At 34.3% G+C, this 25929-nt stretch overlaps 2 protein-coding genes across 3 annotated transcripts in view; one reads left to right on the top strand and one right to left on the bottom strand.

Moving 5' to 3' along the window:
- The window catches only part of LOC142345717 (uncharacterized), a 34147-nt gene extending 8671 nt beyond the window's left edge, over positions 1 to 25476 (top strand). Inside the window, exons 4-8 of one of the 2 annotated variants that reach the window (XM_075397988.1) lie at positions 20371 to 20546; positions 20840 to 20924; positions 21031 to 21189; positions 25151 to 25193; positions 25263 to 25476. In XM_075397988.1, coding sequence (XP_075254103.1) covers positions 20371 to 20546; positions 20840 to 20924; positions 21031 to 21189; positions 25151 to 25193; positions 25263 to 25380 — 581 coding nt within the window. In that variant the 3' untranslated portion in view covers positions 25381 to 25476. The remainder of the gene's footprint in view (positions 1 to 20370; positions 20547 to 20839; positions 20925 to 21030; positions 21190 to 25150; positions 25194 to 25262) is intronic. The other variant, XM_075397990.1, reaches the window with a different exon arrangement.
- Positions 1 to 25929, bottom strand: part of LOC142345715 (methylcrotonoyl-CoA carboxylase subunit alpha, mitochondrial-like) — a 151540-nt gene that overhangs the window by 72913 nt on the left and 52698 nt on the right. The gene's annotated exons all lie outside the window — the stretch shown is intronic.

Below are 25929 nucleotides of genomic sequence, written 5' to 3'. Positions count from 1 at the left end.
CATATATGTTTCATAAGTGTAGTGTGTAATCCAACCTCGGGAGTTACATTCATTGTCTCCAGTTCCAACATTGCCTGAGTTAAAGTTTGAGAATAAAGATTTGTCAAAATCCAATTCTACTGAATTAGAAGAAGGGGAAAGCTTTATCTTTTTTCTTTCCTTTGCAAGTTTGCATTTCTGAGCATCAAGCTTAACTGAAGTAGTAATAGTATTATGTCTGGCATCTATGCCGCTAGAGTCAAAAGAATCGCAAAACCAACGTAATTGCTGTTGGGTTGCTTTACACATAGTTGCTTCTAGTTTAACTTTATAATTTCTTTGGTAGAGAGTGACTCGTACTTGATTAGTGCTAATCAGGACGAATTTCGCAGGGTGCTACTTTGTTGAGAGAATACATCTGGTTTGAAATCATTTTTGAGCAATCAAAGTGGTTAACATGAAGGTTAGGAGCTGTGTTTTCATATATACTCATCTTTTCAATTGGTCTGGCGTCAGTGAAAGACGTTAAGAGTAATAATACAAGATATATAATAAAGATCAAATATTTTGTATAGCAAGCAGTTAGAACGCAGAGAAGTGCAAGAGGTATTATAGCAATAAGTTTAAGAAACTGAACAGAACGAATTTGGTTTCCTATGTAGGTTAAAAAATATTCTACTTTTGAAAGAAGTGCTTTCTTATCAGTAAAATTTTCTTTAAAGAACTGGTCTTTAATCAGTGATAGTGGCATATGGACGTTGCGTTTTGACCAAATTAATAGCTTTTCAGGATAGTCTAGTAATTTAAGGTACGGAATTTCTTCAGGTAAACAATTGTTTCTATCTTTGACACATTCTAAGAAGTGTGGGTGAGAATCTGCATATTCAAACAATATCTCTATTCTAATTTCGGATTCACTATCAGTTGTTACAGGTAGGAACAGAGTTAAGCAAAGTAATATAAAAATAAGCATTTTGTAACTTACGTTTATTACTTCGTCTATTGCTGGTGATTTCTTGATTTCTCCGTCTTCCATTTAATAAACGAAGACAGTATAAGGTGAGTCTAACAAATTCAAGTTAATATTATCCGTGAAAGTAATCTGATATTTTAGCTCGTGAACGTGAGCGGGATTATAGGGTACCCAAATTATGACAAATTTTGCGTTATTTTCTGATGTTAAGAAGAATGCAACTGTTCTCTGTTGATTAGAAACAAAACACTTGTCAAGTGTTACAGTTTTATTTCCGAATTTCAATATTTTCTGTAGGAGGAATATTCTAATATACGATATCGGGTCGAATGCACGGGCAGTAAGAACTTGTGTTTCAAGGGAAGGTGGTAACATAGATTAAGGGTCTACAGTAAAGGGAGCTTCGATGATATCAAGGTCTATTTCGTCTCTGTTGTTCAATTCGAAATGAAAGCGTTCAATATGTTCTGGTTTGTTAGGTGTCCAACAAACAATTATTTCTAAGTTTACAAACTGGTCTTTAACGAAGAAAATAACAATGTTTTCTTTATATGAAATATATGATCGATCAATTTTTACTGACTTGTTATTATATTTCAGAATTTTATGTGGGATGTTATAAGGACTGTAAGAAGTTGAGAAAGTTGTTCTTGAAGCTATAACCCAATAATCGTTTAGCGGAATATTCATTGATCAGTTGGTGGTTCTAAAACCAAACAAGGGACATTTAAAATGTCTAAGTCAACTAGGCTTGAAGAATGAATTTGAATTAATAAACTGTTAAGTTGTTGAGGGTTATACTTTCCCCAGAAGACAGCAATAGGGTCTTCGTTAGAGTTAGTAGCAAAAAATACTACAGTTCTAACTTCGTTAGAAATTTGACAACTAGTTAAGGTGTTAAGTTCACTGTTGAATTTCAACTTTTGGTTTGCCTTAATAGAAACTTTCACAAGTGTATCAGGGTTGATAGAAAGAGAACAAGAAAACCGTTTTGGTCGAATGAGACTTCAGTCATAAATTAGAATTGATCAGCTTTAAGGGGGTTCTAATTGTGTTATGCAATGTGTTTACTGGTGATGAATGTGTTCAATATGAGTAGTGTTTGTTAGAATTTAGAAACTTTCTAAATTGTCAGTCTTGTACTATGTTCGATCTGAAGGGTTATGTACTCCTTCTATATTAGCTGACTGAGAATTGAATTAAGAATTAATATCGAACTGAGATACCTGATATATGTGTCGTGGAGATGTTTTGTGACAAGTATTTGCAGGTCACAAATTGAGATGCTTGAAAATTTCTAAGTTTTTCTAAGTTTATCAGTTGAAAGGGGCAAATTGTGAAAGATATAATTTGGGACAGAGAGAAGGAGAGTGAGAGAGAGAGAGAGAGAGAGTGTTAGAGCTGAATTTAAGAGCGAAAGAAGTAATTGATTTCAGAAGGTAACTGAGAAAAGTGATTTTGAGTTTGGGTAAGGTTCTTAAATAGTGGTTTTCAGGGCTAAGTTACCAAAATATGTGTGCTCATTTCTGATTGGCCAATCACTAGCCTTGCCTAGTATCATATATCATATTGATATACTGGTCATACGACAAGAACATTACGATAATGCATCAAAATTCAATGATCAGGGTTTTAGTGTTTCATACGTTCTCTATGATCGAATTTTATGTCTTCAAAAGTGTACTTCTAAAGCAAAATGAGAATTGCCACTATCACGGCCATAGTGTGAACATTCATGTTTAAGTTCAATATGAAATAAATATGTTACGTGTTGAGAAGTTCTCTCTACAGATTGTTAATTTGACTTACATTTTTTTCGTCTGTCTGTGCCTTTTAGCTTTCGCCTTTTCCTCAATTTTTATAGTGAATACAGAGATTCTGTTACCACCACGTCAAATTTGTATATTTTAGCAGTCTATTTGCAAAATCTCAGGGCATTTGAACAGTTATTCCAGAAACAGTCAGAGAAACACTTTGAACAGTCAAAATTCGTAATTTGATATTTTATAAATTAATTTTAGTTCGTGTTTTGTAAACTTGTCTTAAGAATTTGAAAATTTCGTTACGGCCATTTTGGAGCTATATGAATTAGCAATCATTTGGCAAATTTTTAGGGCATTCGGACATTTTTTCCAGAAACAGTCAGAAAAATAGTTTGAAAAATCAAAGGTTTTAATACGAATTTTTGTTAAACAAGGCGGCTCGTTAATGTGCGTTCGCACATGATGTTCCGACCCGAGCTCATCTACATTTTTGACTAAAATGTCAACCAAATCAAGAGATAACAAAAATAGATGTTTGAGTTTAAAACAATCGTTACACATTCTATCTACTAATTGAATTACTAATGCCATGCTTCATTACAGCACCAACGTGACCTGACATTGAAGAGACTAGAAAAAAAATAGCACCAACAAAATTTTGGCGGCAAAAAATGAATATCTAAATTTAAAAGCACCTGGTAACAACGTCAAAATGCAGTCAGATAAAACCTTAACTACACAAGTTTACCTTTTACTAACTATACAGCAGATGAAAAGTTTTCTTAACGAGACTAGGTAACAAGCCGACAAAAAGAACGAACAGTGAGGCGAAACTTAAAAATTAATCAACATTTTTTGCACCAAGAAAATTCAAAAATCTTAAAAAACATTGGTTTTTAATAAAAAAATCCTTGATAAATTACTAAAAAGTCATTACAAAACCAAAAGCACCCGTCTGTGGTCAGACTATGCCATAGAAACAAACTAAAGAGAAACTCAAAAAATTACAAACGATTTGCGAAAACACAAACCTTTGCTACCATTAAAATCAATACCTATCATCTGAATATGTATTTTTAATTCAGTTGTTATTTCTGCTATTTCAGTTGAAGGATTTATACTGAAAGATTAAATAAGTTTACTTGGGCCACATTTAAAAACCATTGGGATCTGTTATTACGCGATTGTTCTGAAGGAAGAGAAAAAGAAACGCAAAAAATGGCCATTCAATAAACGTTCAGAAAAACGAAACAACAGTGGCACATAATATCAATATATATGTTATTTCTTGAAATACACGAAATTCGATGGGACATCTGATTGATGAATAGAAGTTAAATTTGACGAAAGGAACCTATTCGCTATATACTGAATGTTTCGAGCAACATCATTCATTCAGTCCTCAATTACAAGCCTATGAGATCTGTGAGCAATTTACGGCTACCTAAAGAACAAAAACAGCGAATTCAGGAAAAAAAATTGAGCGACAAAAGGGTCGAAGGCATTAAAAAAATGAACTTTTCACTAAACACTCTTCAATTTTAAATTAATTTTTCAGGAGCAATGGGAAAACCTTTTTTATCAATATAATTTCAAAAAATCAACAAATATAAACAAATACATTAGACGCACGAAAATTGCGGGAAAACACGTATTATCAACGCCATTAAATTCATTAGCCTTCAACGGAAGCCAGTATATACAATAAATGATGCCTCGAGGGGACAATAAGTTTTTTTGCCAATCGTATTTCATCAATAAGACCTTACAACAAGTTAATGACTATGAAAACAACAACAGAGAGAGGCAAAAACCACAAATTCAGTAGAAAAGTGCCTGAAGAAAATGTCGAAGCAACTCAAATCATAAGCTCTTCCCTGAAAACTTTATTTATGATCCGTTGAACTTCTTCCCTAAACCAATAGGGACTCTCAGCAGTAAGATGATGTGATAAGATTTCAAAAGGATCGAAAAACAAAATAAAGTACCCAAAAAAATATGAATTCTCGTGGCATTGATGTTTTAAAACTAATAGGTAGAAGATAAAACCGCTAACCAGATTAATTTTGGCTATAGTAGAACGGAAATGGATTCTGTTAGAACCAACAATGACCAAGAGTATTCACGAAAAAAAATTAGGAATGGTTGAATTTCAAAAAAGTTTCGAAAAATTATTTTTAAACCCTTAACAGCCAGTAAACTCAATCTTTCATCGGAGCTCAATGACGATGCTCAGATATAACCCATAGGGAGGAAAATGATGTCTGTCATGCATAGATAGTTAAAAAGACATCACAATAAGTCTTATGACAGAAAACAATAACAAAAACAGCAAAAACTAAAATTCAGTAGAAAAATGCGAGAAGAAAGTGTCGAAGACAATTAAACCATTAGCTATTCTCTGAAAACTTTCTCTGTGATCCACTGAACGTCCTCTCTAAGCCAATTGGATTACAATAATCTTTGGATAATGTGATAAAGAGTTCAAAAGTGACCAATAATTCAAAAAATCCAAAAAAAAAATTTAAAAAAATTGAAATCTTTGTCATTGAAGTCATATAACCAATAGCTAGAAGATAAAACAGCTAAACAGAATATTTTTAGTCGCAGTAAAAAGCAAGTGGGTCCAGTCAATACTGAAACTCACTAACAGTTCAAGAAAAATTTAGGAATTGTTATTGTTCAAATAAAATTTTCGAAAAATGATTTTTATTTTAACAGACATTAAATTCAATAGCTTTCAACGGAAGTCAATAAAAACGCTCAAAGATGCCCCGGTGGCAGTACATTTATGTTTGTCATGCATAGGTATTCATTATGAGATCACAGTAAGTATAATGACTATTAAAACAACAAAAAAAAAAACAGGAGAAAACCAAAAAATCAGTAGAAAAGTGCAAGAAGAACGTGTCGAAGCCATTTAAACCATAAATTTTTGTTTAAAATTTTTATTGGTCATCCACAGAACATCGTTTTTAAGCTAATGAGAACTGTCAATATTTGGATAATGTGATAAGATTTCAAAAGTAACCAATAATACGTAAAAATCCAAAAAAAATTTTAAAAAATTGAAATTTTTTGTCATTGAAGTCATATAACCAATAGATAGAAGATAAAACCGCTAACCAGTTTAATTTTGGTTGCAGTAGGAAGGAAGAGGGTGCTCTCACCCCTGGACTGACTTACAATTCACTATAATAAGATTATGATTCTTTAATATTCAAAAAAAAATTCGAAAAATTATTTTTTAAGTCTTAACAGCCATTAGCCGCCCTCAATGAAATAGACATGTTCACTTAATGCTCATTATGGAACATATTGCACTGTTAGTCAATGAATCCCTACCATAGGACTCCAAAAAAAATAGTAAAACTTCAAAAAGAAATTCAAAATTTCATTCAAAATTACGAAAACTCAGAATCGAAGCCAAAAAAAAACATGAGCAATTCCTTGAAAACGACGTTTTTTGTTCATTGCGCTTCATTCGACTATAAAGGAGTTTTGTCATTAATAGAACGTCGATATAAAATGTGACTTGTCTCTAGGTGACTTAAAAAAGCAAAAAAGAGAAAAGTTTTATTAAAAAAAGGGCTCTCAATTAGAGTTCGATTTTTTTTTGATAGTGAACTTCCCTATGAGACCAGAACTAGTCTTTCTATCGCCTTGCATTCAACTTTTACGAACTCAAAATTTATTCTTTTTATAGAAATTTGAATTAATGTTTTCGTAAAAAAGATCTTAGTTTGAAGAAAATTGTACTAAAAGTGAACAATCATGCTAAAGATCCCATTGTTCACACAAAACTTCAATCCTCGATAACTCCTCGAAAAAAAACGAAATTCAAAAAAATCTTTTTACTTTTGAATTCTACGCTGGACCAGCTTTTTAATGATACCACTCACATTTCTCTACGACGAATATATCGATCGGCCAAAATTCACTGAACAAAAAAAAAAACCCATTTGAGTATATAGTTCCTTCCCCCACAAGTGGGGTCGGAACAATTAGCCATAACCTTACTATGAACCTGAGAGAGCTATTATTTAGTCAGTGCATGTGCTAGAGCAAAGTAGATCTGGTGATTTTGCAAATCTATTATGCCAGCTTTCTCTGTGATTGGGGAGTATGAGCTGACATAATTCTCATTTGTTCAACTTATAAGTGCAGTTCCTTATTTACTCGTAGTGCTTTAACGTTTACTTTAACATTGCTTGGGTCCTTAAGCTAGTAAGTTAAGCTCTTTGTTGACTATGTAAAATGCTTAATTGTGCATTCCTGACTAAATGCGATTTAGTGTGTTTAAAAAGTTTGCAAGGGACAAATTTCTTTACTTAAGGTATTCAACTTAGATAAGGTAATTGCTCATGGGGGAATAATTTGTACTTAGTTTTGTTTTGGGTAACATGTGTTTTCAGCGTTAGTTTGCAATAAGAGGTATGCGTAGATATTGAAAGTATATGAGTATTGAACATGTATAGAAGTTATGTGTGTGTAACAGCTTGCAATGGTGATTAATTGCGTACTTTATGTAAGATTTGTGTTGAGTGGGCTATTTGCTTTTTGCCTTAAACGTTCATACTATACAGCTGGTCTCTTACTCAAATCTTTAAACTTTCTCTGATTTCTTTAACCTTCTGATTTTTCAATTCTAACTTTCTTTCTTTAATCCTTAAACTTTTATTCTTTCTTTTTCTTAATCTTAGTTCCTTTTTTAATTTGTTTCTTCTTAATTTTCTTTTCTGTTCATTTCTTATTTCTTCTCATTTCTTTCTTCTTCTTTATTGAATCATGAACTGGTAAACAGTAAATTATTTACGAGAATCGGAGCTGGCGAATGAGCACTTAGGAAATGCTAGGTGGCGGCTGGAGACGGACGGGGTTAGCTTAGAACCTCTCAGCTTACTCCAGAATCGAAAGCGGAGAAGTCAGTATTTAAATTTTAATTATCAAGACACCGCAGGAGTATCTGCGATTCAATTTCTTTTTTTCTTCTCCGGAAGCTATAAGTTCCCTCACCTCGTCTTATCTGATGACGAGATTGACGGAATCATTAGAGCCATAGGGAGCAATCACCCGTGGGACAGGCGAGAAACACAGTGTGTCTCTGAAGAGACCGTTGACATAATCAAGTTCTTTCTGGGGAGAGATGTGAGTAAATTCTTTGCCTATGATAAGGCTTCCAACCGGGGAATAGGATGAAGGACATGAACTTGTATTAAGTGAAATTGACAGGGGGGTGCTGAATAAGGGTTCAATTTCAGCATTGATTATTAAGATGTTTCAGTTCTTCGAGAAACTTTACATGAAACCAGAAGAGAGGACTGAGGAATATTGGAACATGTTAATTGATGTGGAGGATGAGCTCTACAACCTTGGGGAGACTTGGTGGAACCCCAAGAAAGGGCCCATGTTCCAAGAATGCTATTTGCAGCTTCTGGCGTGGAATTATCAGGACTGTCTGATTTTCAAAAAGTCAAGTCTAATGTGCACGGTGATGAGAGGACTAGTGCTGAAGGTAGCTTAACAAAATTGCTTTGTCTTATTTAAGTTAATAGGGGTTCTAATATGTGTATTTTTATTTTGTTTTTCATATTGTATGTAGTTGATTTTATCATTTTTATTGTGTTTTGTGCATGGTTGCGCTTTTATTATAAAGGAATTATTTAAAAGAGATTTTGTGTCTCTATTTCTTTTTGAGTTTCTGTATCAAGTCAGAAGGAATAGGTTCACCAAAGAATGTAGGTGCTTTTCTATTACGTTGAGGTCTGCTTAATACTTCATTTGCGTCAGGTAAATTAGATATATTAGGTGATGCTGTAGGTGTAGGATTATACGGTGATGATGTGGGGCTATTATGCGTTGCTTGGGGGAATAATTTGCGTGTAGCTTTAAATTTACTAGTATTATCAGGTGGTGTAGAAAAATTTTCTTGCTGTGGGCTATTAGGTGAATACATATTTTGCATAGGGTAGGGGGTTGAAATGCGTGGGGGTAGAAAATTAGAAGAGCTTGTGCCTTGAATGTGTGTAGTGTTATCTACTCGTGTTTGTAGCGATTCTAAGCCTGAATCTTTTGTTGGAGTAGCCTCAACGTTAAATGTTGGCTGTAGTGTAGTACTAGGAGTAACAGTATATTGTGTTTCTACTAAGGGCCACTGTGAAATAGCAATATGTTGTGCGCCTCTATAAGCATTAGATTTGGATATATTATGCTTATTATATTGAGTATATTAATCATCCGTATCGTCTGGGACTATATAGTTCTCAACTAACTCTTGTATTTTTTCTTCTTTCGGGTAATAAGGTACTATATGATTTCTATGCACGGTTTTCTTCTCATTTGTTTTATCATGTTGTATCTCATATGTAGTATTAGTTAGCATTCGTTGCACAGTGTAAGGGCCTGAGCGTAGCTCTTGTAGCTTTTTAGACTTTAGTAGTCCTTTAGAGTGATTTTCTAGTAGTACTTTTCTACCTTCAGGTATAGGCTTTTCGAGTTTAAATCTATTTCTATACTTGTGCGCTTTATTCGTAGTTTGTCTACATTTAGGTGTAGGTATTCGAGTATATAGTTTTAAATGTATTCTCTCGTTTTAACATTTCGTTAGATAATCTGTTTTGTAACAATTTCTCTATCTTTTTGTTATTACAAGTTTCTTCACTATGTGAGTGTGGCGGTAGATTATTACAATACTCTGATGTGCATTTCTTTTGATTATCTCGTAGTAGTCCTAACTTTAGTGATAAGGGTATTTGGGGTTTCGTTCCGAATAGTATTTCATAAGGGGTATATCCCGTACTGTAGTTTACTGCAGTGTTGTGTGAAAATGCAAATTTACTAGTGTACTCGGACCAATTAGATTCCACTTTTACTAATAAAATGTCTTAGGTAATTAGTCAAATGTTTATTTTGTACTTCTACTTTGCCGTTAGTCCACGGTGAATATGCAGTTCGGGGGCATAATGTAATTCCCATTTCGTTTGTGTAGTGAACGAAATCGTTACTAATAAAAGCATTGCCGTTATCATGTACTATTTGTTGCGGTATACCAAATGTAGTTATAAATTTCTCTAGTTGATTTACTGTTTCGAGAGCTTCAGCATTCTTGCTAGGGTATACTTGTATAAATCTAGAGAAAGCGTCTACTATTACAAGACAAAATCTATTTCCTTTACTAAGTGGTCGTAGTGGACCTTTATGATCAATATGAAGTGTATGTAGGGGTATAGCTTCTAATTGTCCCCATGGTTCTAAGGGTGCTTCGTTCAAGTCTTTGCGTGCTGACTTATTAGTTTGGCAACTTAAGCAATCTAACATTAACATTTCAATCCATTTAAACATACCGGGCCAATAGAAATATCGCTTAACTCTATTGTAAGTTGTGCTTTCTGCTCTATGACCACTAAGTTCATGCGTATGTGCGACTTCGAATATCTTTATAAATAGCGAAAGTGGTGCACATATCCTAACGTCAAAAGAGCCGTCCTCACAAGGTTCGGAATAACAGAGTAAATCATATTGACTTTCTAAAAACAACAAATTGAAATTATTTCTATAGGTTTGTAGTGCTTTAGATTGTTTAATAATGTAGTCCTTTTCTGGAGCGTTGCCTACTTATAGCCAATCTCTAACTTTATTTATCACGGAGTCGTTTACTTGTTCTTCAAGAATATTATCGGTGTCAAGATAAGCGTTTTTTTGCAAAATCTGTAACTTTAGCTATTAAATCTAATGTATCTGTGTGGACATCCTTTTCTGAGATGTTTTGAAAAGCTTCTGGTTCAATAAGTTTCTTAAATTTTGTCCGTCTGATAAAGTCGGCTTTAGCAGATTCTAATTGTTCAATAAGTGAGTTTTCAATATTACCTTCTACTAAGTCTAACCAATCTTGGTCATCATAACCTTCTCGGTCATCACTTATTTCAGCTATTTCTTCTATCTCCGAATAGTAGTGATTATCATACTCGCTAGTTAGTTCTGAAGTTAATTTCTTTATTTGATTTATTTGTGTGCCGTAGCGAAAACAATCAGAGAAACTGTGTATAGCATTACAGTGTTCATTTATGTAGTCTGGTGCATCATCTACGCTAAAGTCACCTTCATCATTTATATTAATAAGTTTCCTTCTTTCGCCTTTGACTTGAGCAACAATTGGATAACAGTCGTTAACTGATGCGTCCTTATCGTCTTGATGCAATACAGAGTAGTTAACTTCTTTTCCGTTAATATGAAACTTTATATCTTTAGGTATCACTTTGTGTTCTAGTTGATAAAGTTTAGCATCTGCTAAAGAAACGTTTCGGCTAAGAATGTCAGGGAACGCTAAGTTTTTGCCTTCAGTGTATATAATTTGCAAGTTTTGGAACTTAGTTATTACAACTTGATACTTAAAGAAGCGATGTGACATTTGTCCTCGTCGTGACCAAAGAAATAGAATTGGTCTGTGGTCACAATATAGGTAAATTGGAAAAGGGGATCCAATCACATAAAATGCATATGTTTGTAATGCAGATATTATTCCGCATAGTTCTCTATGTTGAGGGGACATCTTTTGTTCAGCTTTATCAAATACTCTCGAGTTTGCTGAAATCATACGTTTTCTATCAGGAAAATCTTGTATAAGAACACAGCCTGTTCCTAAATTAGATGAATCAGCATGTATATGAAAGGGATAGTCATTAGAAGGAAATGCGTTAGAAATATCGTGACAGAATCTTTGTTTAAGGTCTGTGAATACCTTTTCGTGTTCTGGTAACCACTTGAATAGTGTTGTATCTTTAGTTAAGTCATATAGAGGTTTTGCATCTATGTGAAAGTTCAAAATATAGGTGTGATAGAAACCCATCATTCCTAAAACTCTTAAAACTTCTGTTTTCGATTCTGGCATTTTTAGGTTTCTAATATCATCTATGCGCGAAGCAATAGGCGATAGTCCGTTCTTAGATATAACATGTCCTAGAAATCTCACTTTTCGTAAGAAAAACATTGTTTTATCGGGGGCTGCTTTAAGGTTTGCCTTTCGAAGTAAAGAGTGATACTCTTTTACTATTGTGAACATTTCTTGTTTATCTTTAGCTTGTAAAAAAGTATCGTCTATGTATGTTATGGCTTGTTTACGTTTTATAAGGGGTCCAAATGCATAACGCATTAGTTTGCTAAAGAAACTGGGTAATGGTTTAAGACCATAAAATCCTACTTGATAGGTGTACTGTCTGCCTCCTACAATAAAACTTGTAACCTTCTGTGTATCTTCAGTTAGTGGTACTTGATTATAAGCCGATGACAAATCACTACTTGTAAATATAGTTCCGGTTATTCTTGTCATTAGAACGTTTAGTGGTTCGAGTGGCCAACTAGAATTACTTGTATCAGTTATAGAGTTTAGGTATCTAGCATCAATGACTAGTTTTACATAATCCTTCTTAGGTAATATGATAACGGGATTGACAAACCAACTATTCATATCATCGTTCTCATTGAGTTCTCTGATTATCCCTGCTTGAATTAATTCGTCCATTAGTTTTTCTAATTTATCTCTGAGATGAATGGGTATTTTGCTTGGTCGTTGCTTTTTAAAGGTTGCGTCTTTCTTTAGGGGTAAATGGAATTTATGTTTAGTTTTGCCAATATCATACTTATGATGTGAATAGACATCATTATCCTGAAGTATTATTTCTAGCAACTCAAACAATTCATCATCAGTCAAATCACTTTGCGTGAAATCAAAATTATCTAAGAACCTTTCTAGGTACTCTATGTCTTGAACGGTATTTCTATTCTGCTTAATTACAAAATCACTAACTGCCTTATTTATGATTCGGTTGCTTTGTAGTTTATCTCTAAACTTAGGAAACTGTTCGTTGACTTTAGGTCTACATAACTCTTTTGCTTCGATAGAGAAGTCTGTGGCTAGTTCTCTCTCATCTTCCTTGCATTTTTCTATTAACTCACTCTCAATAATTTCGAGCACCTCTTCCTGTTCTAGTGTATTAATTTCTACTTTTTGTAGTTCATCAATATCATCTTTGCTTGTATACAAATAGATAGTTATTCCTGAATTCTTAAATGTTTGTTCAATTAGAGAAGATATCTCTCTCCAATCCATTCCGTCTAAACCACAAGCTATTTTTGGCATCGCTATACAGCGTAAATTTAGTCCTAGTGCATGATCTCTCATAGCAAGTAGTGTTGTTTTGATTGTATCAATTGTTGGCTTTTCATAATGATTAGCCTTAGTGATAAGATTATATACTAAGTTATTATCTGCTCTGAAAGTTATTATGTCACCTAAATCACAGTTTCTACTTTTACAGTAGTCCTTTAATAAAGGTATTCTTTTGGAGATTGTGTTAGCAAAACCTTTTCTCATTTCTGCATCTGAGGATATCGTGTGCGCTATAGGCATATTAGAGTCAAATATAGATTGGGTACGAAAATCTATATATCTAATGCAAGAATTAGTTTGGATTTGCTGTCCTTCTTGTAAATTGTTTACTACTGTGTTCAGTATGAAGCAACTGTTATAGTCCTCACTTTCGTTTAGTATTGTACTTGTAAATTCGGCACAGTTTTTGATATTGTATCTTTGTATAGGTTTGTCAGTTATATCACACATAGCATAACCTATTATTCCTCTATTTATCTGTATTGGGTGATTCTTTTGATTCTCCATGAATATGGGTAGAAATTCTTCAGGTTGTGGACAAAGTGTGTTCACAAAAACTAGGTCAGTTTTTGCAACGTTAATATGGGGCATGAAATATGTTCCTGGTGGAAATAAGGCTTGACTGGGGTGCTTTTGCTTGTGCAATTGTGTACTTTTCTGTTGTAGAAAGATTGGTTGAACTATGTTTAAAGCAGTCATCTCAGTTATGTATGGGTAATCTTTCTCATTGTTGAGTGAGCCGTAGCAAATTAGGTTTCTCTCAGTTTTTAATTCTACTGCGGGGATATCGAAGTGAAGTGCTTTTAAAAACAAATGACAAAAATCAATACCTATTATGTTCTGTCTCTGTTCTTTAGTAACGAATACTTTATGGGGGACTGTATATTTACCGTCAGTTTCGAAGCTAGATTGAATAGTTGTGTAGCCAAGCATTCTGATTGATGAACCGGTATATGTCTTTGAATCACAATTTGTATTTTGTCAATGCAAATTTTGTCCAAGGTTTACTAGTGCAAGGTATGTAGGATGATTGATAATAGTGCAGGTTGATCCTGGGTCAATCATGAATTCCACTTCTAAACCACTATTATTTTTAATGTCTCCGGTGGCAAAGTGATATAAATTGAGATAAATTCTTGACTTAGTACTACTTTCTTTAGTAGCGTTCGGAGACTTCAAAAGTTTAAAGGAAAGAAGTCCGTTATTGCATTTACGTAGTCATCGTCGCCTTCAACGAAACTTATTTGATTTGGTTGTTGCTGAATATTGTTGGGTTTTGGTTGTCTTTGTTGTAGATTGTTATTTCTATTTGGTGTATAGAAGCTAGCACTTTGTTGTGGCTGTTGCTGTTGTTGTGGTGATGGTGATTGTTGTTCAAGATTTGGTTCATTATTTCTATATGTGTTTTGCTGAGGGAAGGTTTGTTCGTATGGTTGAGTGAATCTATTGCCATAACTGCTAAAAGATGTATTTTGTTGTTGATAGTTAGGCTTGTAGAACCTAGGATTATAGTTTGAGTAGCCACCTCTTGGTTGATAGCCTTGATTTCTAGGACCATTGAATCTTGTATTGCCTCGGTTATTCTTTCTGTAATCATTAGAGAATGTTATATTTGGTCTTCTTGGTTCAACAAGTTCCTTTCTCAATTTGTTAACGCTATCATCTATCTGTTTCTTTGTGCATCTAGAGATGGAATGACCATTGCTTCTGCAATAATCACAGAATCTAGTACTGTTAGGTCTGCCTTTTATATTAGGGTCTCTTGGCTTAGAAGTATCTATAGCATTCACTTCGTTGCTTTTGAAAAGACTGGTTAAATCGTTAATTTTGCTCTCGAGTGTTTTAAGTTTATCTATTCCTGTAGCTCCACTAGATTCTGTTGTTACAGAAAATGTTAAGTCTTTTACGACTAAGTGATCAACAAACTGTGTCCAAGTTATTGAGGGATTCTCAATAAGTTTCTCGTGCGCTTTGCGTTTTAAACCTTGTGGCCTTAGTCCTCTTATAGCAAAATCTATGTATTTCTGACTTCGTTGTCTTTGTTGGATTTCCTTCTCCTTTCTTATATTGTCATCACCTTCAATACTTGTTGGTATCTTTTCTGGCCAACCTTTATCAACTCCACTCTTTATTCTATGTAGATAGTTCTTTATTAATTCTCCTTCTTGCCTAAATGTGTTCTCAACCTCAAGTCTAAATCTAAATTGGTCTCTACCGTCAGTGAATCTTTTTATAAATTCATCTTTTAAAGTATTCCAATCTGTAGCATCTGTGACTTCACTTTCAAACCATTCTAGTGCTGTATCAGTTAAAAGTGAGCCGAATAAAGATTGTTGCCTTTTATCATAGCTAGTTTGTGCAGCGGGTGCTGTAGGCCTAGTTCCTAGTGAAAAGAGTATTTTGTTTTCTACAGAGTTCCAAAAAGAAGTGGCATCCTGATTAGGATCATTGCCTGAAAAAGATACAAGTGAAAGATTTGGATGTGTTATGGGAGTTTCAGGTGGGGGAGTAACGGCAGGTGGAGGAGTACTACCACCAGGACTGGTCATTGTTTAAAGGACTGAAGTTATTGTATTAGAATTATTAAGAACAGAGGAATAGTTTAAATCAAAATCAAAAAAGGATTTTAGTGAGAAGCCCTTTGACTAGTTAACTTACACAAGTTAATTTAATGGCTTTTCTACAATGTGAACAAGTTAAATTTAGGCAGGCTTCTCTGATAGTTTAAATGAACAAGTTAAATTGAGAATGCCTTTTCTATATTAAATGAACAAGTTAAATTAAAGTTGCATCTCTATAATAAATGAACAAGTTAAATTGAAGTAGCCTCTCTGGGACCACCATTTATACTGCTGGTCCGTACATTAGATACTTAAACGACGGGGTTAATCGCGGGATCACATGTATAACTTGAGAGTTCAACCCCTAGTTCTACTCTTGGTATATAGTTAAGTATTAAAGAAAGTTAAAAGCAAATATGAATTAATAAGTTATGTTAAACAGCATCAAATATGAACCGAGCTTGAAGGGATAGGATAGTTAAAGTTATTAAGACTGAGATAGTACAAGTTAGCACAGGTTGAAATATTCTAAGTTAACTTGTAACTTAGATAGAATTTAAGAGATGTTAAATTATAACTTAGAGTAGTTAAGTTGAACTTACCTGATTTCTAAATTTGTGCTAAGTTAATATTTTATGACTTAGAGAGTTCTTAGTTAATAACAAGTCACAAAATATTCTAAGTTAGAAAAATATCTCAAGTAAGCTGAGATTGAGCAAGGGGGCAATACGGGAGTTTGATCTTAATTCAGAAGTTATCAGGGACCAAAAAGTGCTGGTGGTTGAGCGTGCAAGCTCCTTTTATACTTGCGGACACGTGGTTATCTAGTATCCGATTGGATAGAGATAACAGTGTCGACAGAGTTACCAAGGTTAACTTGGTGTTCTCTGTGTGGCGTGACAATATCACGTCATAGTATTCTCAGTTTTAGTTAGTGATCTTAAAATAGTAGCTTATTCAAAACTACTTAGTAATTTGTTCACACGTTAAAATCGACTTTGTCCAAATCAAGTTTGTGCTTCACGCACTATGACGTAAATTCTCAAAACAGCACTAAGATTATCAAATAGTGTTACTGAGTGTAGCACACTTCAGTACACAATTAACGAAATTCATAAAACCAGAGGAAACAAAAATGCAAGGATGTTCGAATGTGACCTCATATATTTACCAAGATGAAAAAATTGATTTCAACAAATTACTGGCGTTATTTCTAGAGAGTAAAAAAATTGGATTAAAATTACCTCAAATTACTGATTTCCATGAACTAAATAATTCGAAATTTTGGAAAAATAAATCTCGTCTCTTGATAATATCGGACAATCACTATTAATATGGAGCCATTCAGAGTCAAACAGTAGTTCAAAATTATTTGGAACTGTAAGTTTAAAAGCATCGAACGAAAACAAGCTTTCACTATGTGGCGATTATGATCTGCAAAGTAGGGCCAAAAATTAATACAACAGAATATGTTCCATTCTTCCAATTATAGCAAATTAAGGAATTCGATTGCTACCGCAAAAGAATTTTGATCTAAACATACACCGACTAATGTCCGAAGGATTGCTCTCGGACGACAGGCGAGGCAATTTAATTCAGGGGCTGTAGCCTAGATAAATTTTTCTTTATGGGTACAAAAATAGTTGACCACGCCGGAATTCCAGCCATGCACCTCCCGATCCATCACCAGATACACTGCCCACTCAGCGAACAAGTCCTTCTTGTTGCTATGCTGCAATCGATATTTTAGCAACAAGCTTTACTTCGGAGTGAGAACAATAGAGATCACTCAAAAATGAAGAACGAAAGCGAGAAAAAGTCACTTGAGAAGTCAAAGAATGTTAAGAAAAGCGCAAAAATGGTCAAGCAAAAAATTAAAAAAGACCAACACGTTTTCAATAATTGCTGCGAAATTCATTCGAGAGCAATTAAAACACGTTTGTCTAAAAGATCTTGGTAACATTCGCCTCCAATTTAGGAAATACCTCTTTACTTAACACTATCTGACATTTTTAGTCTAGCGGTCATATCGATTCATATAACAACAATTGATGTCAAAATTATTATAACCGATAGCTACAACTGATCAACAGAATTCTCTGGAATTTTCATCTAAAATCAAACTTTGGTATTGGCAATCCAGAATTGTAACAGCTGTGTTTAATTGCTTTAAAACAAAGTTTGTAGCAATTATATTAGTCCCGCATTCTTTTTATGCAACTTTTCGCTTGATCGATTGTTCGTCTGACCCTTTTGTGTTTCGTCATCAAAAACGGGATAAACCGTTAAAACCAGGAGGACATTAAGTGGTTGACCAGCTTACCTATAGCTTTACTACTCTCTAAAGTGTTAAATTAATTGAATTTGCTTAGAACTCAAACAGTCCCTACTCTTTTTCAACATTCCTTACTCTTTTCTGCTATATATTTTTTTCCTGTTATCAATAATTATTTTTATGCTATTAGTATTTTTCTTGTTGATTAAAACTAAAATTGAATACGCCAAATCGAATACTAAACAAGGAGATTCAGTAATGTGTTTGCACATAATGTTCCGACCCCAATCATTCAAATTTCTGTCCTTGTCAACCAAATGAGGAAGAGATAAAAATCTATAAATTACATATCATTGAAAAATAACTGCTGAATGAGCAAAAACTCCAAACGTATTAATAAATGCCGCATTTGAGGACCGATGAGAACTGCCATTAAAGAAACTACGAGACAAGACAAACATCAAAATCAATAACGAAGACAAACATTAATTACAATCAAAACCAGATTTTTATTTTTTTCTTAAACAAATCATAGTTTAAAAAATCTAGATAGCATCAGACAAAACCTAAATAATAAAAAACTGCTACTTCACTAGAAAAGGTGAAGTATGAAAATTCAAAACAGGTTCTCTTATTGAAAACAATTGATTTTAAAGCTATTAGAACAGACAGCTACAAACTGAAATTAATAACAAGGTTCACTCATGCCAGCAGAGCACGCAAGCAAATGAGCATCATTATCGAGAACATTTCGAAGGATTACATCAAAAACAAATACGAGCAAAAATCTAAAATTCAAAAGAAAATGCAAGAAAACGGCGTCAAAACTGTTAAAACGACAAGCTACTCAAAAACACCAAATTACGCCTTCTTTTCAAGCCAATAAAACCTGTCATTAAATAAAAATGGCCAAAAAAAATTCAAAAATGGGCAGATGAAAAAAACACGCAAATAGCAGAAAAATACAAAACTCCTTATCAACGCCATAATACCGTTAGCTAAAACATAAAAGCGCTATTAAGATTAATGTTAATTCACTAGAAAGGGGATGTGACTTGTATTTACTTAGACTAAGCCACAAAATCACAGAAATAAGCTAAAAAAGGCCAAGCTCAAAAAATTCAAAAGTCACAACAACGAAACCAATTAGTTCTGCCAATAACTGCTATGAAACAAAATTTGTAGCAATTATATTAGCCCTGTGATCGCAATTTTGTGCGATTTTTTTTGCTGTATCAATTTTTCGGCTGACCCCTTAATTTTCGTCCCCAAAAATGGTATAAAAGCACGGTGGGCATCAATTGACTGAGCAGCTCTCCTAACTCTATGCCATAGGGGTCTCTAAGTGTGCATATTTGCCACAATTACTTTTGAGGTGAAATTCATGGCATGAAAGGCGGTTCTTATTCATAAAAGTATGGCCCCAAACAGACACACCCCAAACTCCGTCCCAACTACCCCGTCTACCCTTCTCAACTTGGCAAATTGGACTCCCAATCTCGTCCAGCGCTCCCAACAAAACACCTCCACTGTTCAAAAGGACTATATGAAACCAAAACATAAAAACAACAGATAGATCTATGTTTGGTTGACGAGACCTGTTATTATTAAGACCATGTTTCAAGTTGACAAAAATAAGATCAAAAAGGCAACTTATTTAAATTCACAGGTATTAAAACCACTGACTAAACTGAAATCTATAAACAGGTCCTCACTAGGAAGCCAACCTGTCAATATCCAGAATAAGATATACCAATAGCTGTTCAGCAAGAACATTTTATATTTTCAATTACATCTTCATTCTACAACAATGTGACGTATCATTAATGTGATAATGTGACAAGTTCACAAAAAAAGAACCTCAAAAATGGTCAAATACACAAATTGCAAAAATTTTACAAAAACTCATAGTAACAAAGCCAGAAAACCATTAGCTAAAAATAAACCGCTATAAAACTCAAACTCCAAAAAATTAAAAAGAGGGTGAGACCTGTCTTTTCCTGAGATTAAGCTAGAAGTTGACAGGAGAAAGATGAAAGTCTAATCCAAAAATATACTAATATTTTCTGAAAACAACAATGTTCAAAAATTATAAACCATTAGGTATCAACTGAAAGCATTATACAAGTTCAATTACGCAGCCTAAGGAAGCCAAGCATCTTTGATTAGCGAGACTAAATCTTGCGACCGCAAAAATAACAAATTCAGGAGGAAAAACAACCATTAATTTTAATTGCAATAAAATTGAGTTAAAAATAAGACTATTGTTAACAATTGTAACATTTTTATTTTTGCAAAATTGCAAAACCCGGACAAAAATTATGGAAAATGTGAACAAAAAACGCAAATCAGTCGAATAATCACAAAACTTCGACGACTCCTTGGAGAAAAACGAAATTAAAAAACTTTTAATAACATTAACTGGACGGACTTTCTAATGTTACTCAATACTCTCGACGATGAAGGGAATAATGAGGTGACGGAATTGTTATCCACACTGGGATTGACATTATATCCAGGAGGTCCCCAGAAGAAATGTATGAATTTTAAAAAGGTGATTGTAAAGTTGCTGCTACAACGATAGGAATAAATAGAGCAAATCCACATAGATTGGAAACCAAAACTGATTGATACAGGTGTTAATACATTTTTAGCACAATTTGACGAAAACGTAATCGTGAACAGGCAAATTAACCTCTCACAGGTCATCAACATGACCAACTGGGTGATAATTCCACTTCCACCACAGGACAATGTCTGCACAGTTCTGCTGTGCATTGCGGGCAAGTGGACTCGCCAGGGTTCTTTCGGCACACAAATCGGGCAAGGAGTATGTATAAAATTCAATAATCGGGAAAGAGCATGTTTAGGAGCCTGCCTATAATTTAAGAGTATGTATCTAAGCAGGATACGTCCAGTTTATTTTTTAAAAATAGAACAGAACATTTGATCTTTTCATTTTCATTTCCAATTCACAATTGAGTCAGCTACTATCTTCTCCAAGTCTTCTTATATTTCTACAATACTTTGAATATAACTGTTTTACAAATTAAGATTCTTTTTCTTCCAGAATTTTTGGATCTTTTGATTTACGAAAAAACGTCATTTCTGGGTTTATTTTAGTCACGCGACATAATATACTACTGTGAGCTTGACCTTCAAACGTACACACTCTCAGACGACTACGACTTCCGTTGCACTCTTCCAGGTTAAATTTTTAAAATGTCTTACGACAATACATTCGAATATTGTCGAAAACAAACACAAACAATTTAACTTTACTGATGTGATTATAGTTATCAATTTGTTTCCAGAAAACAAGACAATAGACGTAATGCAAGTTGGCGGCTCATTGGATGGGAAACTTGCAAGTGGTTACGTCATGTCCAAGCATCATCAATTCGTTGAGAATTTCAACAAAACTCCAGAAGTTGTCGTTCTTTACAATGCAAATATCAGCATCCTGGTCTACCGTAAGATAATTAATTGGTCTCAAACGGAGTTTGTAGCAAATAAATTAGTCCTGCGGTTTTTATGCAATTTTTTGCTTGACCGATTTTTCATCTGATCCATTTTACTTTTCGACCTCAAAAACGGGATAAAGGTAGTGCCCAGCATGCATTAAATTTTCATAGAGCCTTTTAGCTCACTATTCTCAAAGTATGGGAGTCACAGCAACTGTTTTGGAGACTTATACTTCTGGTGTGAAGGGCGGTTCTTAGAAGTTGACCCCCCCCCCCCACCCACCGACCCACCCATTGAAAATAACCACTTCCGGAATAGCTGAAGATATTATTACTAATCCCAATCATTTTCATTCAGATATTAATCAGTTCTTGAACTTAAAAAGACTCTTCTTAACTTAAATCCAAACAAATCCTGGGGTTCTTCCTCATCTATTCCTGCTTAGGCATTGAAGGATGCAGCTCTATTTCCATCAGAACCAATATGATTTCTTTTCAATAGTATCAAAAACGAACAAGAATACAAGAATTCCATTCAGAGAAATTATCAAATGAGACACCTTTATTAATTGCTCTCAAACGAAGTTTGTAGCAATTACATTAGTCCTGTCGGTCTATTTTTATGCGATTTTTCGCTTGAGCTCTTAGAGCCTTTCAGCTCAAACTGTTTTGGAGACTCATACTTATGGTGTGAAGGGCGGTTCTTAGAGGTTGAAGACACCCCCACTGTTGACCCCCCCCCCACTATTGTCCCCCACACCCCCACCGCGCTGTTGCCTCCCACCCCACTATTGTCCCAACCCCCCCCCATCAGCCCCCGGTGCAACGCCCCCCCCCCCTCCGTGGCTAGCAACTGACGAACAACCGCTTGCTAAAAACGAAAACTTATACCATTTTCAATTTTTTTCAAGCTTTTTAAAAATTTTTGACATTTTTAAATTATTATCAGCCCTAGGTGTCAAGGCGCCTCCTTTAGGTTTTAATAATAGATTACTGCATAGTTTTTAGTGGTAATGGAATGGTTTCAACATTTTAACATCACAAATTCTATTCAGGTCTTTCCAGTCCCAGGGGCCAGAAAACGTCCCAAAGGGTTTGATAAAAAGGAAATGAAAATTTTTCACCTGACATAGAAAAGTTTTTCAACTTTATAAAGACACAAACTCTATCAATTTTCTGATAAAACTTGCTTTCTTTCAAATTTTTTTTGAAAATTTTTGTCATTTTTTAGGTTTCGCCAGCCTCAAGAGCCAAAGAACCTCCTCTGGGGTTTGAAAATAATTTACTGAACAATTTCTAGATTAAATTCTATATAAAATAGAATGTCTTGCAAGCTTTTAACATCACAAATTTTAGCAATTTTTTTGACAAAATTTGTAATTTTTCAATTTAATGACATTTATTGTCATTATTCAGGTTTTTTTGAGCATAAAGGGTCAGAAAACCTCCATTAGGGTTTGATAATCAGCTACTGGAAAATTTTTGTTGGTCATGGATTAATTCAACTCTTTAATATCACAAGTTTTTGAAACTTTTTGTCAGTTTTTAGGTTCCTCTAGCCTCAAGAGCCACGGAACTTCCTCTATGGTTTGATATTATGTTACTGCATAGTTCATAGATTTAATGGAAAGTTCTTCAAAATTTTAATAAAGAATTTCAGCAATTTTTTAAAATATTTGCAAATTTTTCATGTTTTTGAATTTTTTCCGGCACCATGGTCCCTAGGACCTCCTCCAAGGTTTGATAATAGGCTGCTGCATAGTTTCTAGAGTTAATGGGATGATGATCAACCTTTTTTATGACTCCAATTTTTGTAATTTTTGGATAAAATTTAAAATTTCTCGTTCCCGTTTTATCTCTCTCTCTCTCTCTCCTCTTTGTTGATGCCGCGCTTCGGCTGTTTTTAAGTGGCGTGATGTTATCATCTCTGATCCTCATTAACAATGAGTTATGGTAGAAATGTTTTTTTTATCATAAATGACCTAACAGTCACTTTTTAGGAAATCATTGTTAAATGCTCTCAAAAGCAATTTGTAGCAAATATATTAATTCTGTTTGTCTCTTTTATGCAATTTTTCGCTTGGCCGTTTTTTCGTATGACCCATTTTACTTTCGTCTTCAAAAACAGGCTAAAGAGGTAGCGCCCAGAGGTCACTAAACCGTGGCTGGCTGCTGACGAAGGCAATCGCTCGCCGGTCGTTTGAGAGCAATTTGCCCGACGCTAGTCGGTTATGTTTTAACAAAAGCTCTGCTGAGGATGCAATTAACTACCGGTCAATTGCAATAACATGTCCATATCGAAAACTTTTGCAAGTCTCTTAGCATTGGTACTACTAACGGAAACGGTTCGAAGCTTAATTACATCTCTCAAAAAATTGATTAAATTGGTCATTATTTTTCTCAAAAAACTAAGCCAAAATGGTTTGGATGAGAAATCTAGTCAACTGCTTGCCAGCACCTTCACTGGTCGAACCACAGAGTTCATTTATAAAACATAATTTCAGATTGAAGAACTTATATAGAGGATTTCTTCCCCAGGGTACTATATGGGTTGCATCATTCATTTTATACGTTCGCGATATAAATAATTATCAAAATTGATCAAAATTTTCAGGTAATTAATATGCCAATGAAACTTTATTAATAAATATGCCAATGACCAAGGAGGTAAATAATCGGAAGCTTTCCTAACACCAGGATGTTAAATATGGGAGTTATTCTTGACAAAAAGCTTAACTATCAAGAACGCGCGAAAATGCTAATGAGCAAAGTGGCGTAAGGGAATAAAAACCTTATATGCTTTGTTCCTAAGAAATTGAAAATTCACTGATAGATTGTTTTGTATTAATTCATCTGCAATTCTCAGCTGTACATTTCTGCCAACTATTGATTAAAAAACCTTACCTCAAACTTCATTTAAGCTGCGCTGTTAAAGCTTGTTTTAACAGAAAAAAATGACAACTGAAAGAGCTAACAGCAGAGCTAAAAAATTGCTAAAAAATTTTGAATGACTTTTTGAGGGATAAAAAGAAATACATGGTCAGATTTCTTGGAAAGACATTCGATTCGCAAAAAAAATGATTTTAATGATTAGCATTACTTTACTTTTCTTTTATACATGAATAAGCATTTCTGTTACCATATTGTGTACTACGCAGTAAAATTACACTATGTTTTTTATACTACGATTGTCTGATGTGATGTGGGAAATTCAGTGCTTCTGGTTTAATGACCAAAGTGTGTAAAAAAAACCGCGGCTTATACGCAATATAACAGAAAGGACGCTACAATAAAAGGGCCAAAACTCCAAAATTCCTCAATTGTTCGTGGAAAACAAATGTCAAAGTCATCGAGATCATTCACTAATTACAAAAACGTCTACAACATGAAAACATGCCTTCATAGAAACAAACAAGAGCAATAAATAATTAGTGGCAAGGCAAAAGAGACGAAATTTTAGTGTTGCGATCTGTTTTGTTCATCTGCGTGATTAAATATTAGTCACACAAGATCTCTCTCAAAAATAATGTTCCTCACTAACAAAATTACTTTTTTTAACTTCAATTCATTGAAATCAACTGAGTGTGTCACTCAAATTGAAGGTTCGTTGAGAGCAGCTAATATAAGCAGCAATAAGTTATATAACATCTCATTAATTAATGAAAAGGAGAGAAATTCTTTTTCGGTCTGTTTCTAATATGTTTTTGAAACTGCAGACCTACGAAGCTATCGGGGATGTTTTCAGGCAATCCGCCAGCTTTTTTCATTTTATATACCAATAGTGTCCTCTAGACGTTCGAGCGCAATTCACCTGACAGTAGTCGATTTGTTTGAAAAATATTCCCCTGGCAGAAATTCTACCACACTCCCAAATGGGGCTGGAATGGGGTCTAAAGTCTTCTTCATTCCCAGATGAAATAAATATTTTGTTAATCTCTTGCAGAACCAAATAGCAAATCTTGTGTTTCAGCGAATTACCCAAAATACCTTCTTGTCAGCAATTCAATTCCCGTGTAAGCTTTCTTAGAACAAAATGAGACAAGCGTTTAGGTTTCTATTTCTATTATAAATGTTAATTTCAGATGGGCGTGGACTCTGATCGGAATGGCATTCGGTTCTATCATTGGAGGAACTCTTTTCATTCCAATGCCAAACTGGGGCACCAGTTTGCTCAGAAGGAAGTTACGAGCTAAGAAGTAGTCAGGCACACAATTTGTCAAGTTCTGAACCATTACTGTTACAGTCTGTTTGTTCAAATTACTGATAATCAATTGTACTCTTTATTGTTGAAAGCTTTTTGAAATGACCGAATGTCAAAACAAGTCTTCCCCAGTCATTACTACGTATGCATTGTGCCGAGACAAGTCTGGGACCTTCAAACACTTCAGGACATGGATACTAATTTATTTAATCTCTCCAAACAAGAAACTTCGGCCATAGACCCCTCATCAAAACCGCATAAACGTTGAAGGCAACTTATTTAATTTCTCAAAAAAAAGTTAGAACAAAAAACACAGCGAATTAGGTAATTTTTGATCCCATAAACAACGAAAAATTGTCTAACTCAACCGATTTAACTATCCTCAAATAACCAATCACATGAAAAATCTCATCAACTTTATTTAGTGCCGGCAACAAATGCTTTTAAAGTATAATAAGCGTCCACCACATCCTGGACTGAAAAGAACGCCTAAAACAATATTTTTCCAGTTTTGACGGAACGAAAAGCAACTATTTTAACGAACTCAC

Source organism: Convolutriloba macropyga, chromosome 9 (assembly GCF_964194025.1).
Source record: "Convolutriloba macropyga chromosome 9, txConMacr16.3, whole genome shotgun sequence".
Taxonomy (NCBI): Eukaryota; Metazoa; Xenacoelomorpha; order Acoela; family Convolutidae; genus Convolutriloba; species Convolutriloba macropyga.
This window is presented reverse-complemented; position numbering and strand designations above follow the sequence as displayed.